The sequence below is a fragment of the Crotalus tigris genome, unplaced genomic scaffold (assembly GCF_016545835.1).
Source record: "Crotalus tigris isolate CLP2741 ecotype Arizona unplaced genomic scaffold, ASM1654583v1 scf7180000017551.9496454, whole genome shotgun sequence".
In the NCBI taxonomy this organism is placed as follows: Eukaryota; Metazoa; Chordata; class Lepidosauria; order Squamata; family Viperidae; genus Crotalus; species Crotalus tigris.
The window spans coordinates 8,285,783-8,301,556 of NW_024096469.1; the positions used below are offsets into that span (position 1 = coordinate 8,285,783).

Consider the following 15,774-nt stretch of genomic DNA (forward strand, 5'->3'; position numbering starts at 1 on the left):
TTTTTCCAGATGTTACAATGAATCATTTTGGCAACTGTGTTTTATATTGTTTATAATGAATTTGTGTGATCTTGCACGAGCTGATTTTATGATCTACCATTTCTCCTGCCTCTGTACATTCTGCACTTGAATATTTGATGATTTTTCCATTCTAACCTTGCATTATTTCAAATAGCTTGCTCTTGAGCACCCAAAATCAAGCCTTCAGTTTCTTTTTTTAATGGTCTAGTTGTAAGCCATTGCCAAGTTTTATCTTTATCCATTTTCATCTCAATCCTTTGTAGAATGCTTTTCCTTTCAAGCATTCTGTTTTTGTTTTTACTACATTATTTCAGTATTCATGTTTTCTTTCCTGCACATTAAATTTCTGACTTGCTTCAATATTTGTACTTGGCTGTCTTTTATGTAATCAGCCAATGCATGCTTTTTTGGATAGTTTGTTTGACTTGAAGTAAATCTCTGCCTCCATTTCTGCAGGGTATGTATAATTTATCATTATCAGTACAAGGATGTAATGCATAATGAAGATGCATTAGCTTTATTATTTTGGGATTCAAACTGTCCAGTTCAGATTGTGTCCAGTTGATAATTCCAGCAGTATATCATATCACAGATAAAGCCCAGATATTGATGACTTTGATGGTGTTTCCACCATTCAATTTTATCTTTAGCACTATTCTCACTTTTTGGATGTATTCTTTATTAATCATATTTGTAACTTGTCATGCTTGGTGTTATCCAACTGTAAAATACACAGATATTTGTAGTCTTCCTCCTGATGGTTTGGCCTTTTGGCATTTCAATTCCATTATAATTTGTGATTTTAAATTTCTCCTCCTCCTGTAGAGTTTATATGCTACTCCGACGGACTTATCAACAATCTTACTTGGAAACTGCTTCTGGACTTTGTGCTTGAGGTGGAAAAAAATGATGCTATGATTTTGGGTTTTACTGATTAGACTGATTTGTTGGTATAGAAATGGCTATTTCATACTACTATAGAAATGTAAAAGGTTGAGATTTGATCTTAATGTCTTATTTTACTGCAACAGAGGGATCGGAAGTCAACGCATTTTGTTTCTTTCCCTCCTCTTCTCCACACTTTTTCATTTTCCCTTTCCTTATTGTTGCCCTTTACTATTTGCTTTTGTATTTTCATATTTTGTGTTATAAATGAATAAAATTATAAAATAATCTTACAGTGAAAAGATTAAAAACAGCTCAGTAGAATTAGGTTACAAATACAGTAACCCTGCCCTTAAACAACACTCAAAACTGCAAAGAGAAAAAAGAAAAAAAGCTCATAACAAAAATGTCCACATCTCATCCTGATTCTGGCCTTCAGTGCCTCTCTGGAAAGCCATGTTGTGCTGGAATCATTGTTATCTATACTGTATTGTGCAAAGGCGCATGGACATAAGGTATATTTTCAGCTTAACCACAACATGACTTCCTGTTACATATGAACAGATACACTGTAATATCTTCTCTGGGCCTTACATGAAGGCCAGGTAACATAAGCTCACTGGGTTTAAAATTAGCTAAGAGCAAGTTGTAATATTATTGTTAAAGCGAGTGTGTGAAATTCTCACTGGGGAACAAGAGGGATGTGATTCTGTTCCTAATAATCTTCTTAAGAATCCAGAAATATTGAGCCTGTGTTGCAGTCGCTTCTTTAAATAGAAAACATAGTGAATTCTTTCCTGTGGAATGATTCTGAACCAGAGAAATGCTTCAGGTATTTTCTTATAGCCAGAAGAAGAAGGTGGTTGTTTTTCTTAATTCAGAAATCACACATGCAGTTCGCCAAAGTGGTTCCTCTCTGGCTGTTTGCCTTGTTTGGTGTTAAGTTTACATAGGTAATAAATAAAACTGATTTTTTTAAAAATAGCCTCGTTTTAGGAGTGAGCTTTAAGTTGATCCACACATTTTAATGGATTAAGACTCTGGGTTCTGTATTTATATGACCAAACCAGAATTTAGGGTTTGGGTTTCATTTTTTTTGCACCATTATTTAGTGTCTTGCCTTCTCCAAACTTTCCACAGTATATTCACACAAAGCATGCAAGTGGGCGTGAAGCCATAGAGTAGGTAACTAAGGATATTATAATAATAATAATAATAATAATAATAATAATAATAATAATAATAATAATAATACCTAACTCTCCACCCATTTCAAAGAACTCAGAAAATGGAAAGAGAGATGACTGCATGGAAAATTGAAGAAAAAAGGAACCATATGGAGAGATTTATTCTATAATAATAGTAGTAGTAGTAGTAGTAGTAGTAGTAGTAGTAGTAGTAGTAGTAGTAATAATAATAATAATAATAATAATAATAATAATAATAATAATAATAATAAAGTTGGAAGGGACCTTGGAGGTCATCTGGTCCAACCCCCTGCTCAGGCAGGAAACCCTATACCATTTCAGACAGATGGCCGTCCAGTCTCTTAAAAACTTCCAGTGTTGGAGCATTCACCGCTTCTGGAAGCAGGTTGTTCCACTGGTTAATTGTTCTAACTGTCAGGAAGTTTCTCCTTAGTTCTAGGTTGCTTCTCTCCTTGATTAGTTTCCATCCATTGCTTCTTGTCCTGCCTTCAGGCGCTTTGGAGAATAGCTTGACTCCCTCTTCTTTGTGGCAGCCCCTGAGATACTGGAACACTGCTATCATGTCCCCCCTCGTCCTTCTCTTCATTAAACTAGACATACCCAATTCCAGCAGCCGTTCCTTATATGCTTTAGCTTCCAGTCTTTGTTGCTCTTCTCTGTACTCTTTCTAGAGTCTCAACATCTTTTTTACATCGTGGTGACCAAAATGGATGCAGTATTCCAAGTGTGGCCTTACCAAGGCATTGTAAAATGGTATTAATACTTCACGTGATCTTGATTCTATCCCTCTGTTAATGCAGCCTAGCACTGTGTTGGCCTTTTTGGCAGCTGCAGCACACTGCTGGCTCATATTTAAGTGATTGTCCACTAGGACTCCGAGGTCCCTCTCACAGTTACTACTATTGAGCAAGGTACCCCCTATACTATACCTGTGCATTTGGTTTTTCTTGCCTAAATGTAGAACCTTACTTTTTTCACCATTGAATTTCATTTTGTTAGATAGTGCTCAGTGTTCAAGTCTATCCAGATCTTCCTGTATCTTACTCCTGTCTTCTGGAATGTTGGCTATTCCTGCCAGCTTGGTGTCATGTGCAAATTTGATGATTTCAGCATCTATCCCTTCGTCCAAATCGTTGATGAAGAGGTTGAAGAGCCCTGGGGCACCCCACTACACACTTCCCTCCATGTAGATGCAGTTCCATTGAGGACCACACGCTGAGTACGGCTGGTCAGCCAGCTACGGATCCATCTGGTGGTGATGCTGTCTAACCCACATTTTTCTGTCTTATCTAGTAGTAGGTTGTGATCTACTTTATCAAATGCCTTAAACTCACAGCATCACGTGACATGTCATGACGTATCGTGACTTTTTTTGCATTGTTGGAGCTGGGGTGGATGCAGCCTCTGTATGATGCAACTGGCCCATGGGCCAACAGTTTGACACCCCTGATATACAAGAACAAGCCTAGCAGAACTAAAAATCCTACTTTCTGCTAAGTCTCATCGGCCTTCTGGAGTTTTTCAGGAATAAGGTGACTTTCTCAATTTTATAGAATAGGACAGGGCTTTGACTCATGGTGGTGCCCACTAGTTTAGCTTTCGGCCTCTCACCATTGCTGATGTGCCTGCCATGTAAATTGTTCAATGGTCAACCCAATAATGGAGACAATTCATTTTAAATAACTCTAAAATGATGCACATTGTGACAGCCCCTCCACCCAGTGGTGGGATTCAAATATGTGAACAACCGGTTCTCTGTGTGAATGCCGCTTCCAGAAGTCCATTCTGGGCCTGGGCGACAAAAGATTAGCTATCGGTTCTGCTGAACTGGTGTGAACCAGCTGAATCCCACCTCTGCCTCTACCCCATTTCCCAATTTCACACAAATAGGGTCTGAGTAGTTTGTACCTAGTGAAGAAAAGGCCTTGGATTTAGGTGATACCCCTGAGGTCATCAGTTCAGCTCAGAAAAAGGCCAAGTTAGCAAAGGGACTAATTTCCAAGGTTGTAATAATATACTTATACTAAACTATGTTACAGTTTGTCTGTTTTACTGGATAGAATTATATGTTTAGTATTTTGGATAATGCTTTTTGATTCATGTCAAATTAAACTGAGTATATCTGGAGATGAGATCTTTCTATGAACCTTATGCAAATGTTTTATGCATTTACATAACTGCTACCTTTTGAGTAGTTGGTAGACCTCTATCCATGGAGGAAACAGGCATGATGAAGTTGCCTTAATGGAGAGAAAAATAAACATACAATAGTATGAAAGCTAAAGTGCTCCTTGCCTCCTGAAGTTCCCTTTTGAGATAGTGTTTTGCAAAAGTCCATCTGCAATATTGCTTACTTTCTTCCAATCCCAATGTTAACAGACCTTCTGCAACAAATGAACAAAGGATTACAGCTGTATGTTAATGTGCAATCCATGTGGGCAGAAGCTGTGCTTGAGAGCAGCCCATTAATGATAGGAAAAAAAAATTCTCTCCATAGCTGTTTTTCTCTCCTTCTGTTCTCTCTTCCCACCCACCCACCCCCTTTCCCACCCCCACACATGCCAAACAATAGAGACTGCTTATAATGCAACTCAGTCTTCAGGATCTGCAGCACTAGAAGCACCTCTCATGAGTCACCAGCTTCAGGAGATAGCATACTTTTTTCCCTTTCTTCTAAGACTTGCACTTTTCCCCTTCTCTTTTCTTTCTTTTTCTCATTATTTTCCTTTACTTGATGTTGAGATTCCAGAAAGAGTGAAGAGAAGAACCACAAAAGGCTGTTTCATTCAGGTACAGAAGAAAAGTGAAGGTCTTGCAAAGTACATAGGTCCAGGATAGAGGATGATGCTCCTTTTGACCAATTTCCTGGTTGAGAAAGCATTATGAATTGCTCTGATTACAAACAGGCCCCTGAGATTGGAAATGGCACATTGTTTTTCCTCAGTATAAATTGAGAGTGTTCAATTTTGAAAGTTTTCATCTTTGTCTTTATGTGTCACCAGCACATGCTGTGCCATGAAAACCCTTAGCAGTGGCTGTTCCTCACTCATATCCCAACCTCTTTGCCAAGAACATCACATTTCATTCTGTATATGGACCATAACATTCCAATCATGCCTGTTTCAATCCAGACACAGGCCACCCAAAACCAGCTGTTCCATCTATGGAACACTTTGCACAGCCCTACTTAGAAGTTAAAAACAAAAACAAAATTGGAAAAAGGCAATGGTAAACCACTTCCATTCTGTAGCCAATGCATTCTGTATTATGTGAGAATCTCTCTCTCTCTCTCTCTCTCTCTCTCTCTTTCTCTCTCTCTCCCTCTCTCCCTCCCTCACTCCCTCCCTCCCCCGCTACTTTCTCCTTCCCTGGTAGCTCCTGTTGGAAGTGTTTTTAGACGTTGTGGTTTGACATGGCTGCTAGTGAAGCTAACTTCATATCCCCAGTAGCTTTTGCAGCGGGTGTTCCTTATTAATAGAGAACTCAAAATCAAAAATTCCTTAAGATCTTTGCCAAGAGAAGGAAATGTTTTTAATGTCTGAGAGTTCAAACTGCTTGCATTTATTTTGATATGGTGATACTGTTTAACTAACCCAACCTATAATATCAGCCATTGTAATAAAGGAGAATACTTGAAAGCAAAAGAAGTGGTCAAGCCTTTTCCAATGTAATATAACCCAGAACCGTTGGACTGTCATAGCCAGAATTCTTAGCCAACATGACTCCCCCGTCATACAAACTGGGAGTTTTCAGCTTTGTAGTCCCCCCCCCACCAACCCCCCCCCCCAAAGTTGGAAAGCAAAACTCTAATTCTGCTCCTTGTGAGAAAGTAGTCATAATAAGGCATCTTATTTCATTTGAATAAAACTGTGGAAAAAGAGATGGCTTACTAGAGCTACTGTTCAAGGGAGCTGAGTTCAGGCTTAGTAGCTGCTTTTCAGTTACACCTTCCGTGTCTTTCATGTATGCCCTGGCAGCAGTGAGCTGAGATCTTTTCAAATAGAGAGGGAAAATGTGAGATTATTGGGTGATGACACATTGAGTGACTTTCTTCTGGGACACAGACACTGCTGAAGAAAGGAACAAAACGTATTGCTTTGATTTACAGAAATCTGACCTTAATGTATTAGCTGGTTGCCAGAGTTTAAACAACTGGCACGGAAAGCAAACAAGCATTGTTGTCTGCAGTTCACAGTCCTGTCAGATTTAGGCTGGTATTGTAATTATTGCACTATTTTAAACATGTAGCATAATATATGTTTGTGTGCTGCTGCTTCTGGGCGTGTTAGGAATTTAGGGGAGAATGTCTCAAGCTTTATACTTTATACTTCCGCTTCATTCCCATTTCTCTTCTCCGCTGACAAAATAGAATATTCATATCGCCCAATAAATCTTTTAAAATGGAACCTTTATTTGCAACTCTGCCATTTCCCCCCAGGTATTAAAGTTGCTAATGTGATTGCAGAGACATTAAAAGTTATGTTCCAAAGAATCTGTACCATTAAGGCATTGCAGGAAGGGACAAATGGCAGACATGGATCCCTTCAGCTGAAAAGGAGGCACCCTAGCTAATGGGCAGCTGCTCAGAGAGAAATGGATGCTGGAGTTAATTCCTTCCTGAAATAAAATATTTGGAATCCAGTTGATAAAATACTTATCCTTTTTTTTCTGGGAAGAAATGGAATCTCAGAATATTTCTTAGGGGCCAAATTTACATAGCAGTCAGTGCCAGCAAAGCTTGTGATAGGAGTATGCAAAAACCTCGGTCCAAATGGCCTTGAATTCAGTTGTTTGAAACAGCTGTTTCAAATGTGTGAAGCAAGCTAATTCAAACTTTGTGGAAGGGTTTTTAGCTTGGAGTGTATTTTGAGATGCAACTATTTTGTCCCTCACAAATAAGATATCTGCAAGTCTGTTTGTCTAGCATGTGTTGCTTCCACTGACTGGCTGTGCTTTTCAGCATTACCTGGAGGTGCTTTCAGCATTACCTGGAGATGCTGAAGCTTGAAACTGCAATCTTTTGCGGACCCAACAGAGGATCCACTACTGAATTAGCACCCTTGGTTGGGTAAATGTTCTATAACACAAATGGAATATATCCTAAATATTTACTGTACCTATAAATTAAGAAGGAAATGCTTATGGTTTCTCTCTTTCTTTTGATGCTGCGAGGCATGATACAGTGAATGACAAGAATTTTCCAAAGGCATTCAGCATGAATACAAATGAATTTACAATACAATACATCAGGTAGTCCTTGATTTAAGATCACATTTGGGACTGGAATTTCTGTCATAAATAATTGTGGTCATAAATCAAGTCAAACCTGATTTTATGACAATTTTTATAGTAGTCATTAAGCAAATCACTGGTTATTAGGAGATTCCAGCTTCCCCAATGGGTTGTTTTGTTTTTTTCTGGAAATCAGCAAAAAAAGTTAGCAAATCACGATGATGCTGCCACTGGTCATAAATGCAAGTTGGTTGCCAGATGCCCAAATTGCAATCACATGACTGGAAGGGTGGTGTGCGAGTATAGGTTGTAAGTCATCTTTTCCGAGGCCATTGTAACTTTGAAACATTTTAAAATTGTCATAAGTTAAGGGTTATCTTTAATAAAACAAGAAATTTTGATTTCTGTTTTAACTCCAATTTAACTCTGTATAAAGAAGCTTTAAGTGGCTTGATCATGGCTGCATGGGAAGGAAATTGAGTTCCTCATTATTTTCTCTTTTCCATAAAGATTAAAAGCTTGCATTGTAGTAGCATCATCTACTCAAGGACAACTTGGGTGTAGTTGTTGTGGAAAGGAAGCCATGTTGTATTACTATCATAAAGGAGATGGAAAGTAATACTTTGTCACTTCAGAATGGAACCCACCTACTGCAGGGAATGATGGAGGACAAAAAAGGATTTTGAAAGGAAAGCTTGTTTATGCTTCATATGATCCGAGGAAAATAGCCTGGAGCTATTTTTCTTTTCAAGATTGCCTTTCTTGCTTTTGTCCTTGGCTAGAAATGGATCATCATCTAATTAAAGGATTCGTAGCTGATATGTTTATTTTAATTGGCTACAATACTTGTTCAAATCTGTATACATGTGTCATCTGAATAAATACTAATGGGAGGGAAGCTTGCCGTTCCTTAATATGAATTTATCCTGCAACAGGCTTCCTCTTAGAAAAGGCATTTTCCTTTCTTACAGTAGCCTTTGTTGAAATGGCATCGACAGTCTGCCTGCAGAGTCTTTTGGGGTGAAGAGGGAGGGAGGGAGGGAGGGAGGGAGGGGTATCCAGAAAGCAGGCACAAGTGCTTGCTCAAGGGCTGGTATATGCAATAAAGAAGGGGCTCTATTAACTCTTTTGTAGTTAATGACCTTTAAAGCCATGAAGGTTTGCATCAAAAATGCTTTAGGGTATACCAGACTTTTAGGCTGTTGAAACTGAGTATCAGATGGAAGTGCTGAGTGCAGAGAAAACTCTGAATGTGAGAAAAGAAATTTATTGCATTGTGGATTTCTCGGGCCATTGGTTGCAGAATTAAGTGGATGACTTTATGTCAAAATTTGAAGACTCCACACGAGGAGATGCTGTTTGGTTAAAGGGGAACGTGGGGCTCTTGTAGAGGGTGTCTTCTTTTGCTTTGTTGCATCTTCTCACAGGAGAGGAGGTATGGGTTCAAATAGACAGCTTGAAGCCTCTCTGCATCCCTTGGAGGCCTTTGAGGAGGACCTCTGTCCTCTATGATTTTCAGAAAGAAGAAGTAGGAAGCTGATCCTCAGCAGCCTAGAAAGGAGAGCTCAATGGAGAAAGTGTAAAAACCCTTCTGAAGCCCCTTTAAATTTATGTGAGCCCCGGAAGTCAATTCGAAGCAATAGGCAGTAGAGAATTAGCAGTATCCAGGTGCAGAGGGAGTAGGAGGGAGACTAAGAATCTCTCTGCTCTTCTGCCACCCACACAACATCTGAAGCCCACGTACTGAGTCAGGAGCTTTTGTGTGAGGGAAGTCGGATGACTAAGGGTGGATATTACTGAGGGGGAAGGAGAGCTATTCTCTCAGCAGGCTTATGCTCTGTGGCCAGGTGCCCCCTGCTGTCCAGGCTACAGCTGAACACCAGATAAGGAATCTCGACAATTCTGTCCAGTAATGATGAAGAGGTGACTGCCTACTTCTTTCTCTCTGCTTCCTTTCTTTGAAGCAACTGGAGTAGATGTTAGCTTTGCAAAGGAATCTGCTGTATTCAGAATACCTGCAGCCTTGTGGGCTCATATTGTGATTAATATGCTAGTTTTTACTCACCTATAATATTTTATGTTCTCTCTTTTCTTCCAGTTTATTGAAGCAATGACCAATAAACAAAGTGAGCTGGAGAACTATGTATCTGATGGTTACAAGACAGCACTCACAGAAGAGAGGCGGCGATTTTGTTTCCTGGTAGAGAAGCAGTGTGCTGTGGCCAAAAATGCTCTTACATATCACTCCAAGGTAAGCAGCAGCACTTAGTAATTGAACTAAACCACTCCAGGGATATATTTTTCTTTCTTTTTTTTAAATAGTAATTTTATTAAAGATTACAATTACAGTTTACAACAATGTAAATTAATACAAACTAAAAAGAAGAATAAAAAGAAAAATAGAAGGTGCAGAAAAGAAAAAATAAGAGTATAGTAAAGAAAAAGAAAAGAAATATATAAAGAAGTGACTTTTCATCACAAGTATAAACAATTTTAGTAAATTATCACCTTCTCTTAAAATGCAACAAATGATCTTTTCTTTCCATCTGCCATGCAAATCCAACCAATCCATAAAGCCCCCTTGATTCAGTTCTAATGTCAGCAAAAGTCCATTAAATAAGAGATAACAAGATATCTATTTTAATCTTGATCAAATAAACCAGCTCTGTGTTCCTTCCTTTTACTGCTAACAATATCGATCTTTAGTCCCTTCAAATAATATCCTAGAGCAGTGGTTCTCAACCTATGGGTCGGGACCCCATTTGGGGTCGAATGACCATTTCACGGGGGTCGCCAAACCATGCTGTCAGCCATTTTTTTCCCTTTTCCCTAGCTGTCCTACTCCCTCTTATTTGTGGCCATACCCACTTGGGGGTCACCACAACATGGGGAACTGTATTATGGGGTCACGGCATTAGAAAGGTTGAGAATCACTGTCCTAGAGCTTGTTTTGTTTTGATTTTTTCTTTGTCCCTTTTCACAAAATTCTTCAAAGCTTTAATGGGCCTCTTTTGTAAGTCCAATATTCAAAAGTATCCAGGTCACTCCATTGGTTTATTTATATATCCCTTTTAATTATTAAGACATCAGCTGATTTCCAATGTAATTCTTGTAGCCTGTCATTTTTAAATCCACTTTCAAATTGGTGTTGATCATGTCAAGTAATACTCTGCCATAATATTATTTTTTAATTTTAGTTTAATTTAAGCACAGTCTATTTATAGAGGCAGACACTTAAAATTAACCTTTAGGTCCATTGTTCAAAAATATCCTTTAGTTTGTCCAGTATTAAAATATTTTGCTTCATCCTGTATTAGAAAGTCAAGTGTTCGTCTCCTTTCATTGTAATCTTTAGTTCCTTCTAATTCCCTATAGTGTCCAGTTTTTAAAGTCATGTATTATGTTTTTTTAAGAATTTAAGATAAAAGCATTTTCCTATGGGAAGGATTCTTTATAATTAATTGCAAAATCTTATTTCAAATTGTCTATAGCTATGCTATCTTGAGCTCCTAGTTAGTATAGTGGACTGCCATTAGTGTAGGAAGAGTGCCTACCAGTAGTACTTTCCTACCAATAGTACTTTCCATAGTGCTTCCAGGGTAGGTAAACAAAGGAAACTAGTCCATTATGTTTGATGCTGCCTATTGGCAAAATCCTTGGGTAAGAATATCTTACTGCATGCCAACCCATGCAAATTCAACCAGTCTAAATAAAACAGATGTGCTTTATTTTCATGGCTGGAAATAAAAGTTGAAAAATATGGAGAGCACCCCATGGGAGTGTAAATGTTATTCTGTTATTCTTAATGGTGAAATAATTTGTTCTGTTAGTATCAGCAGGCTCTTATTGGCATTGGTTTGGAAAAAAAACATTTATGGTTTATTGCTCTGTGTGTGTGTGTGTGTGTGTGTGTGTGGGAGAGACAGAGAGAGAGAGAGAGAGAGAGAGAGAGAGAGAGATTGATTATTGTCTCTGCATTTCTTCACTCAACTCATCTATAGTATCCATCTGGTAGATTGAACTTAATCAGGTAATAAAGCAGTGGTTCTCAACCTGTGGGTCAGGACCCCATTTGGGGTCGAACGACCATTTCATGGGGGTCGCCAAACCATGCTGTCCATCATTTTGTTCCCTTTTCTCTAGCTGTCCTACTCCCTCTTATTGGTGGCCACACCCACTTGGGGATCACCACAACATGGGGAACTGTATTATGGGGTCCCGGCATTAGAAAGGTTGAGAACCACTGTAATAAAGGAATGGTCTGAAAAATCTCAGTGAGTCATAAACACTCTTCAGGTAGAATTGTATGCCAAGCCGTTTACTAATATATGTAGAGAAATAGAAGATCAACACTCTTTTCTCTAATATAGTGGATTATTTTTTTTATTGGTGTTATTTTGTCACAATACTCCAATGAAGATAAATAAACTCTTTCAGTTTTTTTTTCTTTTATTTAAATTTTTATTAAGTAGATTATTTTGGTGGTATTTACAGTTAGACACTGAGATCATGGGGAATTGTGCTGAAGCATGTGTGGCTTGTTTTATAACTTGTTCAAGAAATGTGAATACATATACTTACATTCTAGATCAAAACCATTTGCATAGTTTGGATGTGTTGGTTTATAACATTCACATACTCATATACAAAACACCCACACAGATACTTCAAAGTGTCATCAAAATCTTCCAGGAAGTATGGGCTTCTACTTAAATTTAGCTATGCTGTTATCCAGTGACTGAATATCAACCTCTGTAGAAGGTGGTAATGCTAGGGAAAGTGGAAGGAAAGAGAAGAAGAGAAAGACCAACAGCAAGTTGGGTGGATTTGGGGCAGAATTGGAAAACCTGAAGGACCAAGTTAGGGACAGATTGTCATGGAGAAAATCTTATCTAGATGGTTATTAAAAGTCAACACTACTTCGATGGCACAAAAATAAACAATGTTCTTAGCTCCCTTGTCCTAGTGAAGGGATCAAAGAATATCTTGCCATTCATGTAAGATTCATGGCAAGCCACCACCATTATTCTTTCTATATAATGATTTTGCTGTGAAGGAGCCTGCCCTTAGAAACCATACATTATGCACGCAGGAAGCACCGTATATTCTGCCTGAAGACACAAGCACATATGTTTACCTTTCCTTCACCCTCTCTTCAACCTCCCATAATAATAGCTAGGCATCCAACAGGGCAGGTGTGCCTGTTTCCTGGCAGATGATGTATGAGTGGCACAATGGCCCTTGGGTGCTCTTCGGTCTGGAGACTATAAATACAAAGTGCACTGCTTCCAATAGAACAGGAGAAATTAAATAGCTGCAGTACTGCTTTCTGTGCCTCTTTTTTTCTCGTCTGAACTCAAATATAAGTAGTCCTTGCTTAACAAATTGGGACTATTGGGACTAGCAACTCTGTCCTTAAACAATGCGATTGTAAAGCACAATGTCACATGACTGTGCCAACTTATGACAGCAACTGCGACAATCCCAATTACTGTTAATTAGGTGAATCCCATGTGGACACATCATCCTGCAGTCACATGATTACCATTTGCAACTTCCTGCCATCGACTTTGCATGTTGGAAGCCAACAGTGAAGGTCACAAATAATTACATGACTCCAGGACACTCTGATATCACAATTGTGAGCTGGTTGCCAAATGTCCAAACTACGATGATGTGACCATGGGAATGCTGCAATGGCCACAGCTATGGGGACCCATCACAGATTTCCCCTTGTAACTTTGAACAGTTGCTGGACAAGTGGTCTTTCAACAAGAATTACCTGTAAGTTCCTACTTCAGATGAGAAGTGTTGAATGTTCTTCTTTTGCCTCCAATTTGCTTTTTATCTAAAAAGCTTGGAAGTTTGCCTACCATTTGTCATTTTTGAATCCCCGGGACTGTTTTTCTGCTTTCTTACTTATGCCCATTGTGACTGGTCTCAGAGACTCTAGACGTAATTTGGGGGGGGGCAGGGGGAGAGGGGAAACTGAAACTAATGCAGGGGATTAAGACATGATTGAGGCAGCAGGACTTTCCAGAATGGCAGCTCTTCTTTCAGTGGAAGCTAAGAAACTCCTGCTCCTGCTGCTCATCCTGATAGGCAGAATTATTTCCCTCCACATAATTAATGTGCTTTCATGGGAGGAGAGGAAAGGTAGAAATCCTCACCAAAATGATCCCTGAAGCCATTGTTGACATTTTCGCGGGAAGCTGCTTCCTCCATGTAGCGGACATTAGCTGTTACCAGCTTTCTCTGCAAAAAGTAATCTTTTTTCATGTTCCTGTTCAAAGACCCAAATAACAGGACAGCCATTATGCGACAGTCTTCCATCCTGCAGCTGACCTATGCTCACCTGGGGGCTGACAAAAGCTATTCTCGGACCTCCTTTCAGATAGCGTGGTTGCTGTGGAGCAGCTTAGGCACTTTGGGGACATCCTGGAGGATGTACAGCACTAAGCAATCAGTTTCCCCTAAAGAAGTAGCCCACGTGTACTAGTTCCTGCTTACCTTTTGCCCCTAACGGTTGTGCTAAACCTTCAGCTGCTACGAGAGCAGAAAGGAGGCAGTGAGCCACTCTGCTTGGGCAGTGACGTTGAGAAAGAGCGAGTTTATGGATGTAAATGTTTCCATGAGGATGTGTTGTCCCCTTAGCTACGTGTCTTTTTTCAACATCCCTTTTGCCCCAGAAAACCCACATTTTATATGCTGCTCTTTCAAACAGTTTTTCAGAACCACTCACAAAGACTTTGCTGATCAGGAAATTAAAATTGGGGATGCAAAACTTGCAACCTGGTTCGAATGTGTATATTTGAAAGGAGTCTCTAATAGGCTGCCCCTTAGGAAGACATGTCCATGTGATTTCTATCCAGTGATAGAAGAGAGCAAGAGAAGAGAAAGGAATTGATGTGAAAATCTGGGCACATTCTTTTTTTATTATTAAAAAGTGTTATTAATAATTACATAATAAACCCAATAACCCCCCCTACCACCCCCACCCCCACCCCCCACTTCCCGGAACCAAATACAGGGTATATCAAACATATTAAACATAATCTAATTAAGTTAACAAATATATTAATCATAAGCTAAACAAATTTAACAATTTATACAACAATTATTATCATACTTAACCCTTAACTCCCTTTAAACCATATTATTAATAATACTTATTTTTTAATCATAAAATAAGTGGAACTTTTCAGTTCCATATTTAATCTGAATATAATCTATCCATCTTCTCCATACCATAATATATCTTTCTTGTGTATGATCCTTTAAATAAGCAGAAATTTTAGCCATTTCTGCTAAATTGGAAACCTTAAATGTCCATTCTTCTAATGTAGGCAACGAATCTTTCTTCCAATATTGACCTATCAATAACCTTGCTGCTGTAATTAAATTCAACATTAAAATAGTTTTTTTAACATCAAAATCCTCAAAAATCCCTAATAGAAATAGTTGAGGAGTAAACTTTATCTTCCTTTTAAAAATATTTTGAATGTTCCACAAAATCATAATCCAAAAAGCCTTAATATTTTTACAAGTCCACCAAATATGAAAATAAGTTGCATCAGAACTACCACATCTCCAACATTTGGGCTGTAAATTAGGATACATACAAGATAACTTTTTAGGATCCAAATGCCACCTATAAAACATTTTATAAAAATTTTCTCTTAAATTTTGAGCCTGTGTAAATTTAACATTTCTAATCCAAATTGTCACCCATAAATCCAATGGGATTGGTTCCTGAATATTCTGAGCCCATTTCACCATACAATCTTTAACCAATTCCGTTTCCGAATCCAATTCTATTAAGATATTATAAATTCTTTTTATATGAGCCTTGTTCTGATCTTTAATCTGTATTATCAGATTTTCATCTCCTAATGTTATCCCCACTCTCTTGTCTAAATTCCACCTGTCCACTATTTGTAAATATTGAAACCATGACTGTAAAATGTTCTCTTGTCTTAATACCTCCAAAGACTTTAATTGCCAATCATTACCTGACCATATAAGTAATTCCAATTACTTGTTCGTCTTCAGTTTTGCTAGCTTGAGGGGATACGGGCTACAGCCTTCAGAATGGTAGAATAAAAATCTTTTGTCTTTAACACTGTATTTAATCTGTAATGTGTTCCTAGGTAGTTCACCACTATTCCAGCTGGAATTTCCCATCTAAACTGGATTTGACGACGTTTAAGCTCCTCTGATAAAAAAATAAAATCTTTTCTTTTTCTTAAAATTTTGGGAGGTATTTCTTTTAAAATTATAACATCTTGATTTGCAATTTGGAATCTCTGTTTGTAAAAAGCTTGTATAATTTCATTGCGAATCAATCTTCTGGAAAAATATATAACCACATCGCTTGGAGCTCAGTATTAAATATTTTCCTCCAGGAGATCTTACATTAGATCAGTGT

General features: G+C 38.4%; 1 protein-coding gene across 3 annotated transcripts in view; it reads left to right on the forward strand.

Moving 5' to 3' along the window:
• Positions 1-15,774, forward strand: part of BAIAP2 (BAR/IMD domain containing adaptor protein 2) — a 175,499-nt gene that overhangs the window by 123,816 nt on the left and 35,909 nt on the right. For all 3 annotated transcript variants that reach the window (XM_039346168.1, XM_039346177.1, XM_039346186.1), the window contains exon 7: positions 9,445-9,597. In XM_039346168.1, coding sequence (XP_039202102.1) covers positions 9,445-9,597 — 153 coding nt within the window. The remainder of the gene's footprint in view (positions 1-9,444; positions 9,598-15,774) is intronic.